This window comes from Haliotis asinina, chromosome 5, assembly GCF_037392515.1.
Source record: "Haliotis asinina isolate JCU_RB_2024 chromosome 5, JCU_Hal_asi_v2, whole genome shotgun sequence".
Classification (NCBI taxonomy): domain Eukaryota; kingdom Metazoa; phylum Mollusca; class Gastropoda; order Lepetellida; family Haliotidae; genus Haliotis; species Haliotis asinina.
Window position 1 is genome coordinate 49,504,772 of NC_090284.1, and position 24,902 is coordinate 49,529,673.

Genomic DNA, 24,902 nt, shown 5'->3' on the forward strand with positions numbered 1-24,902 from the left:
TGTTACGATACTAACACCCTTCTCGTCTAGGCCGTTATTGTTGTCTGATACCCAATAAACAGGGACTGAGTATTTGAATTCTACACATGTTTTCAACATCTCTATACGGTAGTAAGAAAATGAATTAACGTGGAAAGTCACATCGTCAATATTTCAGCCATATCGTGACTATAACAAGTTGTAAATTCATCATTAATTCACTTAAATTGTAAAAGCCCGTCAGGGAAGGACAGTAAGACAGCTAGATTATCACAGAATCCGATTTAAAACTAGTAATGAGATCTAAGATAAGAACTGCAGATACCTACACAGGGCAAAACAGGCTACAGATCGCCAACAACTGAAGACGGATCACCATACTTGAAACCATGGGGACTTGCAGTACATTTGCTTCCTGCATGGACCTTATCTGGATTTACACCTCTTTATGAGATAATTTTCGTTATTTGAAACATGTCTTGTAACCAGCTGAAAGTTATCCAACGAGTGTTGTGTGACGTTATAATACCGAACCTTTTGCTGCCGAACATTTTTTCGTATCTAAATAGCAATCCATCAAAACAGTAGATTTGTGGGTAATTGAAATTATATTCACTGTCCTTGGGATTTGTGTTAATTTTTTCAAATGTATATTTTAATTGTTTGTTTTCATCTGAAAAGTAGTCGTGACAGAGTTATCTCCCATTCGTTTTGTCGCCATCCGACATCGAATGCTTGCTATTATTAACACGGAACAATAAGACAAAGTTTTACCAATATTTTATAACGGTATGTGTTATTGAAAACTGGAAATTCACAGACCATTTGGACACGTTCCTCAATGTTAAACCTGTCAAGGGTCACAATGATAACGAGTATCAGACATAATCCTTGACCAGTATCTCTTAAGCTAACAGAACCAAGGTGCGATACATGTATCTGTCTCTACGGCTGTTTGTAGTTCAACTGGTCAAATCACGTGCGTGCCACGTATACCCTCGTGGCATACTCACGACTGGGCATCGATGCCTTGGTCCTTTTAAATGACATAATACCAGGTTCACAATATCAGCATTATCGTAAGTTTTGTCTGTAAACGCAATTATCTGCGATAGCTGGAATAGGTATATAATACAGATGACAGTCACAAATCAGGGGGTGGCTGTCTTGTAAATTTTATCTATTGTATTACGTTGTGAATACTATGCTGTGTTGTAACTGTGTACAACGTAGATTGTGTAGGCGCCCTCTGGCTTGAAGTGTAGATTATTTGACAATGACATTACGTTGTACACTTTTGAATGTGTATCGAGATTGATGTAGTATGTATAACAATCTACACATGGTGTTCATGTTCCTGGAAAGCTGACTGATAGCTATAATTGTAACATATTACTATTGAATTATCATGCAACGATCTTGTGATTGCTGTGCATTAGACTCCTCGTTTGGTTTACTCAGGTGCGTGTTGTGTGTGGGTTGGTATAGTCATACCTCTTGCCAAGCGAGCCAATTCCCCAAACTCGCGACTTACTTATATGATTATACTCTTTTCCTGCTCTGTGACCAAACAAGTTAGGTACTTGGTAACATATGCATAACCGAGCAGTCTGAATATGGACTGAAAGAACACAGGATTTAACTGTATGTTTTCCACCCTCATCCATTATCAGCTGATTATTTCCAGTCACGCCCTGTCACTGGTATTCTTAATCGCTCTGCCGGTGGATCAGTACAGTTGCATTGGGGAATGTACAGAACATGTAATGTGATAGTAGAAATTGATATCTATTTGGTGTGAATTTCCGTATCATCAAGTGACTGAAACGCGCGTAAAACGGGTGTCCTGGGCATTTGTATTTGTATTTTCAGTTGAATATTTCAAATGTGTGTTTTTGTCTTAAAAGCAATTGTGGCAGAGTATCTACCCTTCGTTTTATTTACATCCATCATCGGCTGTTTGGTTAGTCATCATGGATCACACTGTTTTTCCCGTCCTGTGGGTCGCATTCGCTCATGAATAAATCAAAACGTTTAGAAATAATAGGATGGAATATTTCCGTATTCAACTTGTTCAGTAATATTTAAAACTGAATCAACTGTAGGTTGGTTTAATATGTGTGCCCAGTTTATTGCTATTAGCGATCGAATAATACATCTGACTCCGCAGACAATGTATTTACCTTTAACATGGCTCTTTTTGGGCAACAGTTAGGCACAAAGATTCTCCTTTAATCCAGGGCCTGTCTTCCGGTCTGAACGCACTCGGAGCAATGATCCATTGCGACCTCATCAGGCAATTCTGTATGAAGAAGCTTCTCGACATGGCCATTTCCCCCAGGGTGATTGGCGAGAACACATCTCAAAGGTTTCATAAAATATATGGCATAACTTACAAATCCAATGTACATTACACACATAGCTGTTTCATAATGACATTTATTATACAACCGAAGAAATGGAGCTAATGTCAATGTATGTATTTGAAAACAAATATATAGCTTTCTATGTAAACTGGAACAGCACTGACACCTCTTAATCAGCTATGCTAGTACAATACTTACACATTCAGCTGAACCACTGGGGCCTATTTGAAAAGTTTAGACCTCAACCAGCCCATGATTGACGGAAACGACCAATCTATGCCAATATCAACGTTTCCTGACATTTCGCACCAAAAACAACCTAGTTGAGACTGTTTGTTATTACCATTCCCCAAAAGCACGACTACATACGCCTGAGTAGGGATAGCGGTTGTGGTGAGATGCAGGTACCTGTCGTTAGAGACCATGGCTTGTGAATTACTTTATGGGCTGGTAACTTTCAGGCATTCAAAATTGGGAAACTAATCTGTTTCGCACACTGATAAACAGTGGTGACTTGGTTGATTTAGCGTCCCCATGAACGTAGGGATTTGTACACATGATATCAATCATTCGTTTGAATGACTTTCACTTTCACTCACAACGTGTTGCCATAGAGCTGGGTGCTGCTCCATGTCACACAGCAAAAGAACTAAGAAACAAGCAAACTTATCCATTGGATAGAGGAAGTGATTTTAGCGTGGCGGTTTACTCGTAATTACTTTATGAAAGTTTATCATTTTAAATTACATTAAACATGATTAACTTCATTGATTAGGAGCCCAACGTTACCTTTGTGTAATTGTACAGATAAACATGTCGTGCAAAGTATTTCATTGTTCAAACGGACAATGTGCCTTTGTTTCTGCGTGCACAATCTGTGCGTCATTATTCTTTCAACTAACATAAAATCAAAACAATTTCCATATAACGAACTATGATCAATAATGGTAATGCGGTTAAAACTTGTTATTATCACGTGATGAGTAAATATTCATATTCAGACATACATATTCCGGTTGTACCGTACAGAGCGAATCAGAATTCAGGTGTTTAAAATGCCTGAGTCTGTGTTAGGACTTTCTGTCATATCGGCACCGTTCAAACATGACTCCTTATAGAAAGAAATATTTCTCCGAAAATGATCAGTGAATAACGGATGATCGATCCCAGATGAAATAATGCTGTCAGACTCTAGCCTTGGCTAAACTGTTTTTCAAATAATGGAGAATTCAGGTCACACATGGAGTCAGTCTATAGTCCCCAGTCTATTGTTCACACAACATCATAAACAATGAACAATGCCGTCTTGTCATTACTTACGACAATGCGTTAATGCGACAACACATTGCTAAGCACGCTTTATCACCAATGTAAAACGGCTGACATGAACTTGTGAGTTTGTATGTATAACAAACAATATCGAATGGGAATAACTGAAGATATTTACCGATACCGATGGATCGATTGCGTCTATAATGTCTTTTAATACGTCATATTGTGTGATTATAAGCGTTCGTGAGATTGGCATGGAGATGCATAAGGTGTCCGAGTTAAATAGCAAGCGAGAACGAAGTGTCGTGCAAGTCGAGATAATATTTTATGTATTTGGTCTGTGTATCTCGTGAATCGTATTAATGTTACAAATACTACACTTTACTGCTCAGACATTCAGCTTCATGTATGACTAAAAGTAAGATTATATCAACACCATACATAATTCTTCCAACAGACGTATGTAAAGTGGGATGGTAAATAGTTCAAAGATATTTGTATTTTCAAACGACACATGGACTGGTAAACAAGAAAACTGCTTACACCAATACCGCTACGGTAACAGTAACCAATAACAACAGTGATCTAAAAATGTACAACGTAAGATTTGTGAATTAGTAGTCACCATTATTAGAACCATTTGCTTCTAAATTTACTTGGGTATAAACGGTACTCAAGTTACAGCATTCAGCTTGATAGTGATTTTCACCTGCACAGAGATATTGCAATGCCTATGTGGTGTAACACTGCCGCACTGGAAGGCGAAAGGTCCACACAAGTAATCGGGTGTGAAAACACTGAAGCAGATACTACTTGCAAGCTCTTTACAGTGTTGTCATCACCCCTAGCGTGCAGTAAACAACACTTGTGTGCAGTACACACTAAACACCCCTCATCCGATGGTAGGTGACCAGATCGTGGACACATGAAAACTTGCAGACACCTAATTGCGGGTATAGTAATGTGCAGTATCATTGGAAATAAAGTGTGTCTGTGTATATCAGTCCATCTATCTGCAAATAGATACCTTGTGTGGCTTAGGCTGTGTGATTATTCACAGCACCCAACAGCCTGTATCAGTTGAATACTCCACAACGAGCTGCATTGGTTAAAGGAATGCCAGAAAAAGAGAAAAAGACATCCGACGATCAAGGAAACACTCCAGTGCCTTGAGCATGTACAATTCACGTGGATATGTGAGTGTGTGAGTGAGTGAGTTTAGTTTTACGCCGCTTTTAGCAATATTCCAGCAATACCCACGTGGGGAATCGAACCCGGGTCTTCGGCGTGACGAGCCAACGCTTTAACCATTAGGCTACCCCACCGCCCCCTGGATATGTGCGCAACACAGCTTCGTGCGTGCGTATGTATGTATGTATGTATGTATGTATGTGTGTGTGTGTGTGTGTGTGTGTGTGTGTGTGTGTGTGTGTGTGTGTGTATGTATGTACTTTGGTGCAGACGGTCTTCAAATACATCACTGAGGCGAAACGACGATACAAAGCCACCAACAAACGTGTCTGATCATGTAAAGGACACGACACAGCGTCCGCAGTATATGAAGCCGAGTACCAAAAAATGCTGTAGTTCATTTCAGTACGTTTGAACCGTGACACGTGTATGTTCATTATGGTACATAACCGTGAGTATTGATTTTATATCTGTGTGCATGTTTCTGTTGGTATTCTGTTGATATTGACATTGAAAACATGTTGCAATTGCAAATGGATTAAGACACTGTGTGGACAGTTTCGACCAGATGGTAATTTGATTTTTAGGGTTTTGTTAGAAATGCACATTATGACGCAATGGTGACCTGCTATCTGTTTATCTTGTGAACGTTTGGTGTTATGGTACGAGAAATTGTTCATTTTATGTTAAGGTTTTGGTGATGTAGTACCTTGGACGTGTTCATTTTGTGTGAAGGTTTTGACGATGTGTTATCTGAATCGTGTTCATTTTGTGTCAAGGTTTTGGTGATGTGGTTTCTAAGTGTTCATTTGGTGCCAATATTTAGGTGATGTGTTATCTGAATCTCTTTTATTTTGTGTGAAGGTTCGTTATGTGCCCATAGTTTGGTGATTAAGTGCCTGAAGTGTGTTCACTTGTCTTCAAGTTTTGTTTATCAAGGGTAACAAAGTGTGTTTACAGAGTGTGTTTACAGAGTGTGTTCACTCTGAGCTGGGACCAGTCACCATTGCGGAATTGCCAAAGTTAACAGGCTTCAAGGAACGTGAATTCTATATCTATCCATTCATTCGGTACAGGACTAGTGTATGCTTTCCGAATTGAAACATTGAACCTGTTGAGTGATATCGCTCGACAGTTCTTAACAAAATCTATTGAAATTGTCTAAATCTTTATGTCATGATATTTAAAAAACATCATAAGATTATATAACCATAAGAAACTATATTCCTACCAATAAAAATGCATTCGAAAACATGAAAGAGCTTTACCTTGTTGAGCAGTGGCAGTTTTCCATTGAGTATACTAACATAGTATTATATTTCTTATACACAAGCACTCGCCGTGACCTGAAACATTCACAACGGCCGAGTGAACTGAGTGGAAGAGACGGAAAGAGAGAACTGAGAGGTGTAAACTGGTTCTAGGGAAGTGTGGACGCACATGAGGAACCAGCGTGGACAACACTGACCATCCATCATGTCCGGGGACTACAGCATCTACACTGGACAGAAGAAGACCTTCACTATCACTGACTATGTCCTTTTCAGTCTCACCTTGGCAATATCGGCTGGAATCGGACTTTTCTATGCAATCAAGGACAGAAAGAAAGTTAATTCTCGGGATTACCTATTGGGAGGTAAAGATATGTACGTATTTCCCGTTGCTATGTCAATGCTGGTGACGTTTCTATCTGCATTGACGTTGCTGGGAACGCCGGCTGAGATGTACAACTACACGACGATGTTCTGGTGGTTATGCCTTGCATTTGTTTTTGCAATGGCCATATCCTCGGTAGTATTCATTCCGTTCTTCTACAACCTCAGCGTGACAAGTGTATTCCAGGTGAGTATTCTATCAGTAATTCCTACAATGACACGGCAGCATAGGCTGTGACTATTCCTGGTATATGTTACCTACTAGACTAACTAGACTCGGTCCAGCGTGAGCCCAGGTTATCTCTTCCTCCTGTTTAAAGAAAATAGAAAAACGATCCTCCTTATAAATCCATAATGATTTCACCTGGAATGTATCTACAAGGGACATTCATGCCTTACATTACATGAATCCATAATGATTTCACCTGGAATGTATCTACAAGGGACATTCATGCCTTACATTACATGAATCCATAATGATTTCACCTGGAATGTATCTACAAGGGACATTCATGCCTTACATTACATGAATCCATAATGATTTCACCTGGAATGTATCTACAAGGGACATTCATGCCTTACATTACATGAATCCATAATGATTTCACCTGGAATGTATCTACAAGGGACATTCATGCCTTACATTACATGAATCCATAATGATTTCACCTGGAATGTATCTACAAGGGACATTCACGCCTTACATTACATGAATCCATAATGATTTCACCTGGAATGTATCTACAAGGGACATTCATGCCTTACATTACATGAATCCATAATGATTTCATCTGGAATGTATCTACAAGGGACATTCACGCCTTACATTACATGAATCCATAATGATTTCACCTGGAATGTATCTACAAGGGACATTCACGCCTTACATTACATGAATCCATAATGATTTCACCTGGAATGTATCTACAAGGGACATTCACGCCTTACATTACATGAATCCATAATGATTTCACCTGGAATGTATCTACAAGGGACATTCACGCCTTACATTACATGAATCCATAATGATTTCACCTGGAATGTATCTACAAGGGACATTCACGCCTTACATTACATGAATCCATAATGATTTCACCTGGAATGTATCTACAAGGGACATTCACGCCTTACATTACATGAATCCATAATGATTTCACCTGGAATGTATCTACAAGGGACATTCACGCCTTACATTACATGAATCCATAATGATTTCACCTGGAATGTATCTACAAGGGACATTCATGCCTTACATTACATGAATCCATAATGATTTCACCTGGAATGTATCTACAAGGGACATTCATGCCTTACATTACATGAATCCATAATGATTTCACCTGGAATGTATCTACAAGGGACATTCATGCCTTACATTACATGAATCCATAATGATTTCACCTGGAATGTATCTACAAGGGACATTCATGCCTTACATTACATGAATCCATAATGATTTCATCTGGAATGTATCTACAAGGGACATTCACGCCTTACATTACATGAATCCATAATGATTTCACCTGGAATGTATCTACAAGGGACATTCACGCCTTACATTACATGAATCCATAATGATTTCACCTGGAATGTATCTACAAGGGACATTCACGCCTTACATTACATGAATCCATAATGATTTCACCTGGAATGTATCTACAAGGGACATTCACGCCTTACATTACATGAATCCATAATGATTTCACCTGGAATGTATCTACAAGGGACATTCACGCCTTACATTACATGAATCCATAATGATTTCACCTGGAATGTATCTACAAGGGACATTCATGCCTTACATTACATGAATCCATAATGATTTCACCTGGAATGTATCTACAAGGGACATTCATGCCTTACATTACATGAATCCATAATGATTTCACCTGGAATGTATCTACAAGGGACATTCATGCCTTACATTACATGAATCCATAATGATTTCACCTGGAATGTATCTACAAGGGACATTCATGCCTTACATTACATGAATCCATAATGATTTCATCTGGAATGTATCTACAAGGGACATTCATGCCTTACATTACATGAATCCATAATGATTTCACCTGGAATGTATCTACAAGGGACATTCATGCCTTACATTACATGAATCCATAATGATTTCACCTGGAATGTATCTACAAGGGACATTCATGCCTTACATTACATGAATCCATAATGATTTCACCTGGAATGTATCTACAAGGGACATTCATGCCTTACATTACATGAATCCATAATGATTTCACCTGGAATGTATCTACAAGGGACATTCATGCCTTACATTACATGAATCCATAATGATTTCACCTGGAATGTATCTACAAGGGACATTCATGCCTTACATTACATGAATCCATAATGATTTCACCTGGAATGTATCTACAAGGGACATTCATGCCTTACGTTACATGAATCCATAATGATTTCACCTGGAATGTATCTACAAGGGACATTCATGCCTTACATTACATGAATCCATAATGATTTCACCTGGAATGTATCTACAAGGGACATTCATGCCTTACATTACATGAATCCATAATGATTTCACCTGGAATGTATCTACAAGGGACATTCATGCCTTACATTACATGAATCCATAATGATTTCACCTGGAATGTATCTACAAGGGACATTCACGCCTTACATTACATGAATCCATAATGATTTCATCTGGAATGTATCTACAAGGGACATTCACGCCTTACATTACATGAATCCATAATGATTTCACCTGGAATGTATCTACAAGGGACATTCACGCCTTACATTACATGAATCCATAATGATTTCACCTGGAATGTATCTACAAGGGACATTCATGCCTTACATTACATGAATCCATAATGATTTCACCTGGAATGTATCTACAAGGGACATTCATGCCTTACATTACATGAATCCGTAATGATTTCACCTGGAATGTATCTACAAGGGACATTCATGCCTTACATTACATGAATCCATAATGATTTCACCTGGAATGTATCTACAAGGGACATTCACGCCTTACATTACATGAATCCATAATGATTTCATCTGGAATGTATCTACAAGGGACATTCATGCCTTACATTACATGAATCCATAATGATTTCACCTGGAATGTATCTACAAGGGACATTCATGCCTTACATTACATGAATCCGTAATGATTTCACCTGGAATGTATCTACAAGGGACATTCATGCCTTACATTACATGAATCCATAATGATTTCACCTGGAATGTATCTACAAGGGACATTCATGCCTTACGTTACATGAATCCATAATGATTTCACCTGGAATGTATCTACAAGGGACATTCATGCCTTACATTACATGAATCCATAATGATTTCACCTGGAATGTATCTACAAGGGACATTCATGCCTTACATTACATGAATCCATAATGATTTCACCTGGAATGTATCTACAAGGGACATTCACGCCTTACATTACATGAATCCATAATGATTTCACCTGGAATGTATCTACAAGGGACATTCACGCCTTACATTACATGAATCCATAATGATTTCATCTGGAATGTATCTACAAGGGACATTCATGCCTTACATTACATGAATCCATAATGATTTCACCTGGAATGTATCTACAAGGGACATTCATGCCTTACATTACATGAATCCATAATGATTTCACCTGGAATGTATCTACAAGGGACATTCACGCCTTACATTACATGAATCCATAATGATTTCACCTGGAATGTATCTACAAGGGACATTCACGCCTTACATTACATGAATCCATAATGATTTCACCTGGAATGTATCTACAAGGGACATTCATGCCTTACATTACATGAATCCATAATGATTTCACCTGGAATGTATCTACAAGGGACATTCATGCCTTACATTACATGAATCCGTAATGATTTCACCTGGAATGTATCTACAAGGGACATTCATGCCTTACATTACATGTTGTATTTTTATATTCTTATTGCGTATACTTTTTGAAACGAGAGGATTACCAGGTATCAAGTTGTGAAACCCGTTTCATTTGTATGGAATTTATTTTCAACTATCTACACTTCTACAAAAGTCAGTTGACGAGATCTGGGATGGTTGACATTGCTGATGTTGATGTCGTGTGCCAATAACGTGTATGTCAATGCTCATAATTCTCCAGTGCAAATTTATGTTTTCGCAGACCGCTGTCAGGAATACTATATGGTATTAAGTGCAGCATAAAACAACAAGCATCAAAACAGTTCATATATTATTCACATGGCCATGAACCTTAGCATAATGTCAAAACTACACAACACGATCATCTTCTCGGGTACTTTACGTCGACTGACACATGCGCGCGCTTTACTGAATTGAAGTCTTTCATGTAACTGTTAGTTTTCGTGGCAGTTAAAATGCATATTAAACAACACATGCATAGCGTATTTCACCATATATGTAATTAGAAATGTATGTTGACGAGACTTAATTTCTTTATACAAAGAGACGAAGGAGTACTGTACATTCTGGCTGACGAATTATCATGTAATACTATTTCTTTGTTTTCAGTACCTAGAAATGCGTTTCAACAAGAATGTCCGTGTTCTTGCCTCTCTGCTCTACATTCTGCAAACCGTAAGTCCACAGTGTCTTCAACACTTAGGATACAGGATGTATAGATGATGTGTTGGTGTACAGTTTATATACTGTTTGTATGTACGTCACCATCAGTGTGCGAAATTACCACTGGCGTATTAGCTCGTGACTAGTAAGTATCAAGTCGGGCCAGTAAATACCCACGGTCACTGGCCGGAATAGCAAATGATTCTTCTCTGGATCATTTTAAAAATATGTCACTCTCTACGACTTGTCAAGTGTTAATACTCCTTTAAGTCCTTCAAGGTCATGACCTGATAAATGATGGTATTTAACGTTTCTGTAATATTATTCTTGTTATCTTTCAAATATCGGGCAAGTTGTGGGAAAATAATTTCCAGGCATAGCTAGCTATGGAAAGTTTTTCGCACACTGTGCACCATCTGGAACTGTTGTCGCTGATCCAGGTCCACACAGCGGCATTCCATCAGGATAAATTAACCAGACAAAGAAGGTCTGCTTTTTATGAAATAATCGATAAAAATCGTTACAATTTACAAGCGTTATTAAAACGTTACTAGGCACCACACAATTGCAGACGCTCTACAAACTGAAGCCCCCTCAGTACCTATGACACCAGTTTCAAACACAGTCGAATAACTTCTTGTCTGTTTTTCTGTCATTGTTAGTCCCTATCAAACATAGTTGTATGCTTTCTCAAACGCGGGTAATACGTAAATCCTCAAACGGAACATGTTTGACATAAATGGGTATACAGATGTCTTTATTATATCTTCTGAATTCGTTTTAGCCCCCTGAAAATACAATGATCACGACTAGCAATGTCGCATGATCAACAATTGACATCTTTAGATGTCGTTTCACGTGTGACATCATTCAAGCATTACGTCAGAGTAAGATTTGAATGACCTCAACAATGTATTTGTACTATGTAATGTTCTGTTTGATTGGCGTTTTCGAAGTTGATGAACCATAGCAAAGGTATATAAGCTGATGGATATTAAAGATTTCGTTACAATATTATGACGGTAAGTTTCGGTACAGAATCATATACCGTTGTCCCTCTTGCTCAACGTCGATATAGGAATCTATAATGTTTTAAAGAAGTTGTTATCCAAAATGTATCAAACCTGTCTTTCTACGTATTTTACTGTTTTCGATCTAGAGTAATGGAGTTCAATCTTATTTCAGTGTTATTATATTTACAGAGTGTGTATATGTCGTTCTGCCTCTACGCTCCTTCCCTGGCTCTGAATGCAGGTATATCTTCAATTACGAAAAGGACTCGTAATATCAATTAAGGTTAACATATTAACTTAAAAATATGACACCATTTATATGATAATTTTGTGCTTGAGAGAGAACCTCTGTTCTTCATTTATGGAAGAAAGTGATAACATTAACAGAATTGAATATACTAGTCTGTGTGCTTCTGTAGAACACTCGCTAGTAATCCATAAATATATTACCACTCCTTTCGGATTGCTTTGATTAGGCATTGGGTTTACCTGTTCGAGCGTATTTGTTGATAGTTTATCTGTTTTGTTGATGCTGTCTTGATTTTCGTGAAGTGACCGGACTTGATTTATGGGGATCTCTGATTGCCGCTGGAGTCATTGTGACACTGTACACAGCACTGGTAAGTCACGTTTTGTTGACGTTGTTAACCTATTGACAGCTGTATATACGGATGATGCATGAGATGTGCTCAGTATGTCTCTCACAATGTTCAACAACCCTTATCAGCTTGCATGACCCTATGCGATAAACCGTGAGAACCTTTACTGGTCGCAAGAGTGACTTTGGTCTTTCAGCTATAGCACATCGCGTCAGATTAACGAGGAGGGAAGGGTACAGATAGTGAGTGAGTTCAGCAATATTCCAGCCATATGGCGGCAATCTGTAAATAATCGAGTCTGGACCAGACAATCCAGTGATCAACAACATGAGCATCGATCTGCGCAATTGGGAACCGATGACATGTGTCAACCAAGTCGCCTCTTACGACAAGCACAGTCGCCTTGTATGGCAAGCATGGGTTGCTGTAAGCCTATTCCACCCCGGGACCTTCACGGGTCGGTACAGATAGTGTCGTGGTTAAAGTGTTTACTCGTTACACTGAAAGCCGAGAGTCGATCCCCTCTTTTGCACAATAATTTAAGTCTTTTCCTGGTATAAGTTGGCTTGCTGTTGAGGAGTAATCCAATAGGTCAGTAGCTGGATGGATAAAAGTATTCAGAATCTAAATTCCCATGGGATTCGTTAGTTTGATCATGTCGCAAACAGAAACACATCCTGCTTGGGGAGCCTTTACAGGATAAATGTTTCACATTATTACTAAGGCCATTGATAAATTATTATTATTATCATAAAAATATAGTATAGCTGAAATCAGTGATAAAAATCCCACCACACACTTTATGTGGAAGGAAAGACTACTCTGATACAGTTTACCAACACCAGTATAGTGCCTACCGACAACTCCCCCACAACCTGTTACAAACTCTGTACCTAAACCGTCAACCATTTCTGTGTTCTAGGGGGGAATGAAGGCTGTGTTGTGGACTGACACCTTCCAGGCTTTTGTCATTGTGGCGGGGCTGTTGGCGGTTCTCATCCAGGGCTCCATCATCATGGGTGGCTTCCAGAACGCCTGGGACATCGCCGGGAACAGATCAAGGATTTATTTCAACGAGTACTCGTAGTTCCTTTGACATCATTCATCATAATGTTTATATAATAATTACAAGGAGTTATGTCATTCATCATTCGTTCTTTGAACCCAGTGTATTGTCTTTGTTTCAGTTTCAGCTTTGACCCCACAACCCGCCACTCTTTCTGGTCAGTTGTAGTGGGAGGGGGCTTCATGTGGTTGTCACTGTATGGCGTTAACCAGGCTCAGGTCCAGAGAGCCATGTCTTGTCCATCTGTATTTAAAGCCAAGCTGTGAGTATGCAGCAAAATTCTATATAGTATGGACTTATTATCTTGTAAATAAGATGAGACCGAATGAATTTTCAAATCAAAATTGTTCACCAAAATCTCAGTAACATAGCATGCAAAGTGTCATGAAGATCATTGTGGGCACTGATGCCAATATTTTGGAAAGTCATGGATACATTTTTTTAAAGTTTTGCCATGACATGGACGGAAGTAGCCATAATAAAACAACGTTTCATCCATTATCGTAGGTCACTGAGTGGCACGTGTGAAGGATAGTCCTCCAAAGTTATCAAATGCTGACACCAAATGCACTGCTTGGAATATTGTTCCACACAGAGGGAATGGTTTAAATGTATTTAGCGTAATATAACCATATTTACACCAACAAATACGCCAACATTTATACAGGAGTATGTTTAGAATATAAATATAATATAATATAAATATAATATATAGAAAAATAATATATATATCACATAAAACCTGAACATGTACACATGCTCATTCTTCCGAAATTTTAGTGAATGAACTGAGATAAGATATTTGGGCATTTTTGCAAGACACCAAATACCTTTAGAAAATCATAGGACATGTTGGCTTCGTATTTTGTTTATGGCCCTCAGTTGATTTCTAAGGATATACCTCATAAACCTGCCCGGCCTCATCCTCATCGTCAGCCTTTGCTGCATGATCGGCATCGTCATGTACGCCTTCTACGCCGACTGTCACCCAATCAAGTTCAACAAATTAATCAGCAGATCTGATCAGGTATAGTACTAGTTACTATAATCATTTAATGTATGCAAATAGTTTTAGAAGGAGGGTTCATAATGGATAATTTATATCTATATACATGTCACATACAAATACAGTATCCATGAATAAAGATCTATCCACTATGTGAACTTTGTATTTTGACACGCTGGTATTGTGTCTTTCATTCTGGTGTCTGCAAACTGGCTAGCTCTAAGCAGCACTTTGGTTGTCATTATTCGAGGTAAAGGAGATTCGGTCACATTGGAAACCCGCAATTGTCAACGCTTTCTTGTCAATAACAGAGCTTCTGTCCTTAGTCAGCAACACGCGAGGACAGCCAGACGTTGTGTCAACAAGTACCTGAGAACCGTCAGCGATAAGGTTCAATGTCTATGTAAATTTCTGAAAGGTACCACTGTGTTCTTTTGGATACTTCAGCTACCTAGTACAGCACAGGTTAAATGTTAATAAAATATCCATAACCCAGTTACAGTCGGTCAGATAGACAGTTATCTTGTTTTGATTCACAGGTGGACGTGACTTGAAATCATATTTCACAAGCTTATCATTCAGATTTGGCATGCCAGAGGCGTTATTCATATAGTCTGCACAAATCTGAAGAAGCATATTCATCATGATAAACCAACATGTTGACAGGTTGTACTCGATCGCCGGAACACGTTCAATTTATATAACAAGAATTGAAATATTCAACGTCAACATGAAAGAAAAATCAGTTTCAATGATCTACCAAAACAGTTTCCTTTGGGTGTAAAAGCATTAACATCGAGGTGAAATTTTATGAATAGATCACTGAAAGTCACTTGTGAAAGGGTGTATTCATAATGAAAGAAAATACGAAGTGTATTCTGTAAGTATACAGGGTTATTAAATAGAACAAATTAGATTACATTGACATGAACTCATAAGAGCATTAAAATACCAAATATGAAAAAGGGGTGATAAATTATGAAGAAATATTTTCTTTCTTGAGTGGATTATTTTCCTTTTCAGCTCCTGCCCTTGTTTGTGATGGACATCTTTGGCCATATCTCCGGAATACCAGGGGTGTTTGTGTCGTGTATCTTCAGCGGAAGTTTGAGGTAATTCGTTGTTTTCTGAACTTTCACAAGATATTTATTGCATCAATAAGTATTTCAAGATAAAACCACAAGTGGCTGAGAAATCGCTATTCATTTTACAAAGATACGTCCCTTCCTTGAAAGAAAGATTCTGAGGGTTTTCTATGGAGTGGAGGTGGTAGTGGTAATAGAATGTAAGTGCCTGGTCACAATTTCCATGGCCCGTCACAAAATCCAGGTACGAATCCATTTCTTCAGCAGCCTACGCTTGTCTCAAAAGGCTAGTATCAGAAACGGTTGGACTTATTTCCTGACATGGTTGATGCAAATCGATACTCATCATATCAGTCACTCGATTATCTCGGGCATTTACGGTCATATAACTGGAATATTGCAGTGCACGGTGTAGAACCAGAAAGGAAACGAACAAGGTGCCCCAAATATTACAGAATGATATCATTATACCTGTGATGTATCCGTGCTATTGGTTCATAGCAGGAGGTGATTGTGGTTAACCACAAAGAACTACTAATTTCTTAAAGTTTGCCCATCGCAAACACCATCTTATCCATTTTTTAGAAGCTACGTCTGAACCAACCACAACAGCCAGGCAGCAATACTCAGCCGGCATCAGAAAGTCTGGGTATTGTCTGTTGATGGCAAAAGGACAATATCACGTGAGGCGCTATAATCTGTGGTTTTTGGGAAGGTGAAAATTCCAAGGTTGTAATATCTAATTTATTTGGACTGCACTGGAATGTTTCAGAAGCACTTAATGATAAAACGCAGACATATACATAATACAGGCCAAAAGCATTATTCTTCAATACGCTTGTTCTGTCAGTAGAACAGAACCATGTGACCACACCACTTTTTCATTGATTAATTAACGCTTAAAATGCCCCATATACACGACAAACTTAAAAAACTGGAAGAATAATACTTTATTCATTCATTGTTCTATTTCATTTAGTGGAGAAGGAAATGTCATTTATAGAAACTGTGTTGATTTCCATTGTTGTCAGCATGATCAAACTAGCATCTCACAAAAGTTCATCAGATGCTTTTGAAACTGTAATCAGTACATTTCTTAAAAATGCCATTGTGTCTTCCGTTTTCATTCCTCAGCACTATATCCTCCTCCTTGAATGCCCTTGCAGCCATCATCCCCTGCGACATCATCAAGCCATATTGCTGCCCAAACCTTTCTGACAGGTCCATGACAATTCTTTCGAAGGTTACAGGTAGGGAGTATTATGTATTATCATGAACTTCTTATAACGTATGTTGCCACTATGAACCTGGAAACAAGTAACCGTGTTATTGCATTTCTATAGCTGTTTGTCGTATATTCACTTCACTTGTCTTTTCTGACTTTCTTCAGTCACAAGTAGCGTTTATAAAGCTCCACATGAAGTGTCCACCGTAACGCAATATTGGAATACGTCTAATCAAAGTACAAGGATTCTGATAACGCACATTTGAACCTGCGTTTTAAGAAGGGTGTAACAACTAAACTATATATCGATCCGGTTTCTACAAATTTGCTAGTGGTTTAGGAACGTGTGTACATTACAATGCGTTATTTGTGTACTTTATCTAATATGTACTAATGTGTTTGTTTGTAGTTTTCATATTCGGGGGAATTGCTATCGGCCTCGCCGTCATCGCCTCTCAACTTGGGTCTGTGATGCAGGTATATTTACAAACCACACACACTGAGCCAATTTTAACTGCAAGCCAAACGTATAAGAAAAACGAAATCTTTGTTTTAAGACAGATGCCTCTGTCTGTGCATGTTTAGAATAATTCAGGCAGATTCAGGGTGAAGTTGTTCCACAGTAAATCTTTCTCGTCCCTGGGACTGGTATAAACTTTTAACTTTCTAAGGTAGAAATACGAATAATGTCTACACCACAGGGGCCAATTAATGTGTCTGTAAGTATGAGCAACGATCGACAACTAGGTTAACAGACATGTTGCAATGCCTGAAAACTGGATGCCTCCGGTAATGCTTGGCGAACATGTGTTTCCAATCCTCCCGTGCATAAGTCACAATACAGGGGCAAATACAGGTGTTCAAAATCTTCTTCCCACTTCTCACAGACTGCTCCTGATTTGTTAGGACCAAATATGCAATGTAACCCCGGTGGCAGGAAAAAGACCCTTGCCCACTGGAAGTGACTCTTGGCCATCCACGTTTCGACTATTTTCGTTAGAATTCAGAGGGTATAACAATTTGATGGCAATATGGCTCTTTGTTAGGTGAAACAGTTGTTTGATCTGTAGTTCGGTACTTGACATCGTTCGTCACAAATGTTCAATTTGTATTTGAACTAGTATTACGTACTAGTATACGTTTCCTCTTCGGAATAGTGTACCTGTAAACATTTAAACTGAAACATTACGTATAGAGCCGTTAGAGTATTCATGCATATGGTAATATGTTGCGTTGTACGTGTACGTGTCACCAGACTTCACTCAACAGACCAAAGCGTGTGCATGTGGCGTTGGGCATGTTAAATACATTATCAGGCAGGAACGAAATAATCTATCCAAATTCTACATTATATATGTTCGTCTATAAACAGACTTCCTACAGTTTGTACAGCACACTCAATGGACCGTTGTTTGGGTTGTTCGTTCTGGGCATGTTCTTCCCTTGGGCAAACGCATGGGTAAGTATTATCAAAGGTCGAACCCATATGAATGAACTGAACCATTGTTTAAAAGCTTTTTTCTGTCTGAAAATTGTGTAACAGTTCATTTTTATGATCATATCATGATACGTTTTCACGGAAAATACTAAATGTATGTACTTCTTTAAATGCGTTTGGGCAAACCAGATAAAAATATGGTTATTGTGAAATTTTCAATATTTTCAGGGAGCATTTTTTGGTTCTCTGACGTCCTTAGCCTTCATGTGCTGGATCAGATTCGGTGCATTCGCCAACAAGGTTTCCGTAGACACACTTTCCCCTGTTTTTACCCATGGTTGCAACTGGTCCGTCACCACGACAGCAATAACAACAACAACAACAGCAACAACACTTGAGGCTGCAACGGCATTTTTCTCTGGCTCAACTACAATCACTACGGTAGCAGCGTCAAGGTACAAAATTCTTTTTCTCTTTTCCCTTTTTTCTGAGGGGTGTCTCTCGCCGTGATATTGTTGGCATACTGCTAAAACCGTCGAAAAATAAACTCACTCACTCATTCCAAGTGGTCCGTCACTACGGCAGCAATGACTACAACAGCATATGTTACAGGTTCCACCGTCTCTATTGTCTTATTCACCCCTGCGCTAAGACCTACTCTGTCAGATGATTATTTATGAGAATGGTACATTTGCCGGGTGTGTGATGGGTATTATTTTCCCCAAATACGTATAGACTAACGTCAGCAAGTAGCCAACTGTTTGGGGTCGCATAACTACCTAGACAATACGAAACCGATTGCGCGCTTCTCATCTTCGTGCCCAGTATGTTGATCCGATGCCGACACAGGTAAACCGAAAGGATCATATACGCTGGACACAACGGCATATGCAGATGGCTAAATACCCCGTCCTTTGAGATCTCTTGACCTCAGTCCCATCAAACACGTATGACATGCTCTCAGAAGAAGTTTTCGTACCTTGAGAAGTGAACCCTGGAATGTTCAAGAGCTGGGTGCCATGATGGTTCGTGAACGGGTAGTCTAGCAGTCATGACACAAAATGCCCTGCTGCTGCAAATGCCTGATCCCTTTGAAAGAGGAAAGTAACCCCATCGCGCTACTACTGACTGTGGATCGTGCACAAAGTGCCCCTTAATGCCTACTCCTGTTTTAGCGTACGCCGATTTCGTCCATAAATGGGGATCCAGCAGTAAAACACTTTGTTCTCTATCGGTGTGTATGGACATAAAGTAACACATCTGAAGTTTCGTTTTTGGTTTCGTACATGATATATTACTCTTGAGACATTGCTACACAACAAACATCACTGCCACATAACAATGGTCATCAGTTCATACCCGACTATTCAAGACGTAGCTTAATGGTTACAGCGTTTGCTCCACAAGACGGAGACCCGCGTTCGCTTCCCTTACATGTTCACAATGTGTAAATCCATTTGCGGTGTCAACGTAATGATATTGCTGGAATATTGCAAAACGCGGCATAAAACTAAACTCAGTCACTTCAAGGCGACGTATATTAGTTGTCTAGAAATTCGTTGATACTCACGTGTTCCTACTTGTCTTACAGCTTCTGTATTCTTGCTACCACCTCTCCGTTCACACCAACAACTGCCTATTTTCAGCAACTAATATAGATGTTTTCCACATTTCAGTGATCCTTTCATACCGATGTACAAGCTATCCTATCTCTTCTACACCCCGACAGCAATGACAGTGCTAGTCATCGTGGGAATGTTCGTCAGCCTCATCACCGGTTTGTTTCAAAAGTTATATACTATCAATAATCTATGCTCAACAGAATTAGAATCTTGCCCCTCATGTTATTGGTTAATTCGGAAATGACATGTAGCTTGCTGAACATGGTCTTGGCAACTGACAACACACATTTGACCATAAAAGTCCAAAATGAGGAAAACAGGCGATGCCAAGGTACAGGTGTAGCAAATAAAGGGGCACGTCACGCTCAGTGTTGAGTGTCTGAGATTAATCGATTGGGAAAGGGGATCAGTTTGTGCGATGGAATCGTACAGCCATACAGAATCGGAACCTAGTTGTGACCAAAGTCCTACTGCCATTCATTCCGTTACATGATCCTCAGCTGACATTTCTCCAAGATAATACTTCACTCGATGCTGAAGTCCTTACGCTACACTCCGTCTGCAACGATCACGTTGATGTCATGGGGAGACCTTCCCGTTCCTCAGACTTAAACCTGATCGAGCACATCCCGGATGAAATGGGAGGACGCGTGCATCCCATATGCAAATGAACCACCTCTTTTTTCTTGCAAGGCCTTTACCAAGCACACGTCTATCAATGATGATCAGTTTTGGTTGGAGTCTTGCGACACGTTCTCTTGTCCATGTTGTCATCGTTGATTTCTGTTCCAAAGTTTTTACCAGTGTGAACTTTGGGGAGTCATGGAACGTCCAGCATTACTTTTCCAATAATATGATGCTGTAGTCTACTTTGCCCTATGCATAATTACCTGGATGATAGGAATATGGGAAACATCTATATTCTTAATTATGCATAATCTAATTTCATTGTGTTATTCAGTTTGGTTGAGTAAATTTACTGAAATACAATGTATTTGCTTTTACCATATTAAAGATACCTCTATACCATAATTAAAAGAAGGTGCTAGATTGCATGAACAGAATTAGAAATTCTTTCATGATCATGTAATGAATATGTGGACAGAAAGTAATATAAAAACGATTGTTTCTGTCTAAATTGTTTTATAACGAACACCAGCAGTTTAGTAAAAATAAGTCATCACCTTGCGGCATGTTTAAGGTTTGCGACGCCCGGGCAGTATTGATCCTCGCCTGATCTGTCCTCTGTTCGACCGCCTCTTCCCGTTCTTGCCGGAGGTGATACTCAGACCTCTGAGATGTGGAGTCAACCATAATAGGGTAGGTCATTTACACCAATAAATCCTTTGCAGTCATACAGTCATAAAGGTATTTGATGAATTTTGAGTAATTTTTCATTGCTACTTACAGTTTTCACTTAAGGTTACTGGAAATAAACCCCACGAAGTTTCGATTATGTTCTGGTTGTATCGATTATTTACTAGTTATTATAGGTTTCTTTCAAAACCTGGTAACTTTGACTCTTTCAAATATTATCTTGTTGGTTCAATTAGTTTCTCATTACTTCAAGTGCATGTACTAAACTCGAATTTTCGAGAAACTCAGTATTACAGAAAGAAAATAGTCCCAAACAGAAACTCTTGAAAGGTTTTAAAGGAGGCCTGGTTCTTCCGATTCAACTTACCGAAGTCAGTCGCTCTTTAATCTGACCAACTGCTGTCCCTGCTTCGCGCAGCGCTGACGTCTATGCCTAGTTGACAGGATCAGGTCATGTTGCGTCCTACAAGGATATGTAGTAAGGTCTCCTTGTCGAAGATCACTCTGTGGTGTCAGAAGAAATAACATCCAGTAAAACCGCTTACTACGCAATGCCACTACTTACTTACGACAGTGCTTCATCGAGGTCACGAGATATTGTTGTGTATTCATATCTTCAGCCATGACACTAATACCAAATTAGGCTTGTCAGAAGGAAATATGCATTGCGTGATGTATTTTGTGGTGGATGGATGGGTTAGATTGCTGACTATCTGGCGATAAAGTGCCTACTCTGAGAATGTGGGGTTCGAATCCGAGATCTGACACAACCAAAATAAGGTACGATTGTACTTTACTGAGAAAGACTCAATGTATTCGCAAAGGTAACACACTTCGTTTAAATTTGCGTCAAGTTCTATTTTCCGAATATTTTCGATATATGTTTCAGGTGCCTGGAGACGTCCAGGAAACGGCCCCTACCAGTCAAGGGCACGTAACTCTGTTAAGTAAAGGTATGTGAAGCTGAACATGCTCACGTCCATCTCTTAATCACTTCAACAATCGTTTTCTCTCCTCATTTTGACTAAGAGTAAAAGTCTAAACAGAAAATGAAACTTCTTGAAACGTTGGCTTTTTTGGCAAACAATTTCTCCTTTTTCCACTATATGGAATGTAGGGATTTTGCTGTCAAAGTGAAAATTTGACTGTAAAATCTCACGCCTGTACATGTCCTTTGGCAAGTCGGTGAGGAAGTGAAAACTCTGGAAATTGTAATATTGTCCTATGCCACAAATACACAAACTGAATTCAATTGTTACCCATCAACGCCTCTTGTTTAAATACACATGTTATCCTTTTTTAACAAGTGGCACAATTGCTCAGTAACACCACACACATTTTCGTCCAGTTCATCCTCAGACATGCTTATAATTGCATTCAAGGGGTATGCACTGACGGTGAGGAAGTTGGTATTAATTCCGATTTGAAAGGTATTGTAGTTACCACCGACGAGCAAGTGGGAAGAACGCATTGTTGTGGGCCTTTCGTTGAAAACAATCATGACGAACAATTAGACCCGTAGACCCGGAGACCCGTGAAGATCCGGGATAGAATTGGTCTCTTTATCAACCAGTGCCTGTCTTAAGAGACGGCTAGCGGGATCGGGTGGTCAGGCTTGGTTGACACATATCACTGTATCCCAGTTGTCGAGACGGATGCTGAGAATCTGATAACTGGATTGTTTGGTACAGATTTGATGATTACAAAGCGCCGTCATATAGCTGGACTATTGCTGAGTGCAGCGTTAAACAACAAACAAACAAAACATAAAACCCCCAGATGAAACTTAGCAATACTCTTACTCTACGTGACCCTGGTATGGTGATCTACCTTCAGCTGTTGGCGATCTATAGCCCATTTGTATAATGCAGTTTTAGAGACAGATGCGATTTTCTTTTCTTGACATTCTACTCGATGTGCATTCATGACAGTTTTTTTTATAATTCATATGTATTTATGGTGAATTCTTAACTTGTGTTAGCCACGATATGACTGAAATATCCCAGAATTGGCTGTAAATTTTAACTCACTCACTCTTTCTCTGTGTCCACCTTGATTCACAGTGGCTATCATTTAACTTCCAGAAGAACAGGAAACAGGTGTATGAAGAAGCTGACGAATTACGGATAAGAACCAACATACTGTACGTCGTGGATGCAGGTGATCTGAAAGATGATGCGGTCAATCCAGGATTTGGACCGGAAGGCGACAAAAACTCGGAACCGAAAGAATTCAGTACACGCAGAAGTCTGCAGTGTATAATTTTTGCATAAACTGTATTGGTTTAAGACTGACAATCTTCACTATAACGTGGTATCAGATCAGTGTCCCCAGAACAGTACTTAGCTCCTGCCGACAATACTTACCACATAACGCCCGGTATATTCGTCGGATGAGTGTATGGAACTTGCCTTACTAGTGTCGTGTTCCTTCCGTTGATTACAGCCAGTTAACACAAATAGAAATGTCAGTCATGGAACTGAGATGGTCGCAGGTTTCTTTGAGTTTGGGGTTCTTGGAGACCAACTTTTATGGATGCTAACTTCTTCTTTATTGTATACACAGCGTTTGCCGGCTATTCCTTGCCCATTCGTCAGCTGAATCAGTCTTTGAGTTTGTTTTTACATTAAGAGAGATCGGGACATCACATTATATGACAAATGTTAACTCATTGTTCTCTACATATGTATATTTGGACTACCTATTTGATCATTGTTAAGACTTTCCAGTTGGTCAGTAGTGTTATTTATATTAGGTTGCAAATATGTACCCTGTTTGTTTTAAATGTTTATTTTCTTTATTGATTTGATTAAAGTTTACTGTCTAATTAATGGTTTTTGTTATACTTGCCAAATATGTTAACAGTAATGTCTGTGTTGATTTTTGCGTAAATATTAACTCAGAAAATCTGTTGATGACTATGTTGATGAAATACAGAACATGCATTTAGTTTACGATCAGTTCACGACTTTAGTCTTTGCCACAATAGTAGCTGCTGAAATGTTTCAATAATGATAAGATGGTAACAAGTTAAGCAACAGCCATAGCTTGCTATTATGTGACACATATAGCATTTATTGTAGCTGGATGGAGACTTTGGCCTGTTTGGTTATTGTATTTTACGAAAATGGATAATAATGAAACTAGGCAACATTTACTAACGTGGTGGTGTTAAATGAGAGCAACACAAAATGAAAGAGAAAAACAACAAATTTCATCACTTTATATTTTTTGAATCGATGTGAAGAAAACATTTACGTCCGAAAGAAATAAAGAGAAACTGTGCAAGAAACATACAGTTGAATGTTGAACAGTAGCACTGTTTTCGTGTACAGGAAGCAGTCAGTATTCAGTGTATCTTCTGTGTTTGATAACAGATGCATACCTATTGGACAGTGACTTTCATGGACTATGGCGTTTCTGAACTGATTCAAGTTTTCAAGAGGGCTTCCACGTCTGGTAATATTACGGC

General features: G+C 39.0%; 1 protein-coding gene across 1 annotated transcript; it reads left to right on the top strand.

The window, feature by feature from the left end:
- The first annotated feature begins 6,284 nt into the window (after window positions 1-6,284).
- LOC137283898 (sodium-coupled monocarboxylate transporter 1-like) lies at window positions 6,285-23,703 on the top strand. Its single transcript, XM_067815574.1, has 15 exons — window positions 6,285-6,650; window positions 11,006-11,071; window positions 12,262-12,313; window positions 12,625-12,692; window positions 13,594-13,748; window positions 13,859-13,999; window positions 14,632-14,764; window positions 15,767-15,855; window positions 16,963-17,078; window positions 17,463-17,530; window positions 18,426-18,512; window positions 18,720-18,946; window positions 20,168-20,268; window positions 21,315-21,433; window positions 23,515-23,703. Exons 1-15 carry the CDS (start codon window positions 6,285-6,287, stop codon window positions 23,701-23,703), a joined length of 1,977 nt encoding a protein of 658 aa, XP_067671675.1.
- Window positions 23,704-24,902: the final 1,199 nt, after the last annotated feature.

Excerpts from the sequence above, each read along its gene's own strand:
- LOC137283898 (XM_067815574.1), top strand. The coding sequence starts at position 6,285 with ATGTCCGGGGACTACAGCATCTACACTGGACAGAAGAAGACCTTCACT. Across the intron at positions 12,693-13,593 it reads TGACACTGTACACAGCACTG|GGGGGAATGAAGGCTGTGTT; the intron begins GTAAGTCACGTT and ends TCTGTGTTCTAG. Across the intron at positions 15,856-16,962 it reads ATCTTCAGCGGAAGTTTGAG|CACTATATCCTCCTCCTTGA; the intron begins GTAATTCGTTGT and ends TTCATTCCTCAG.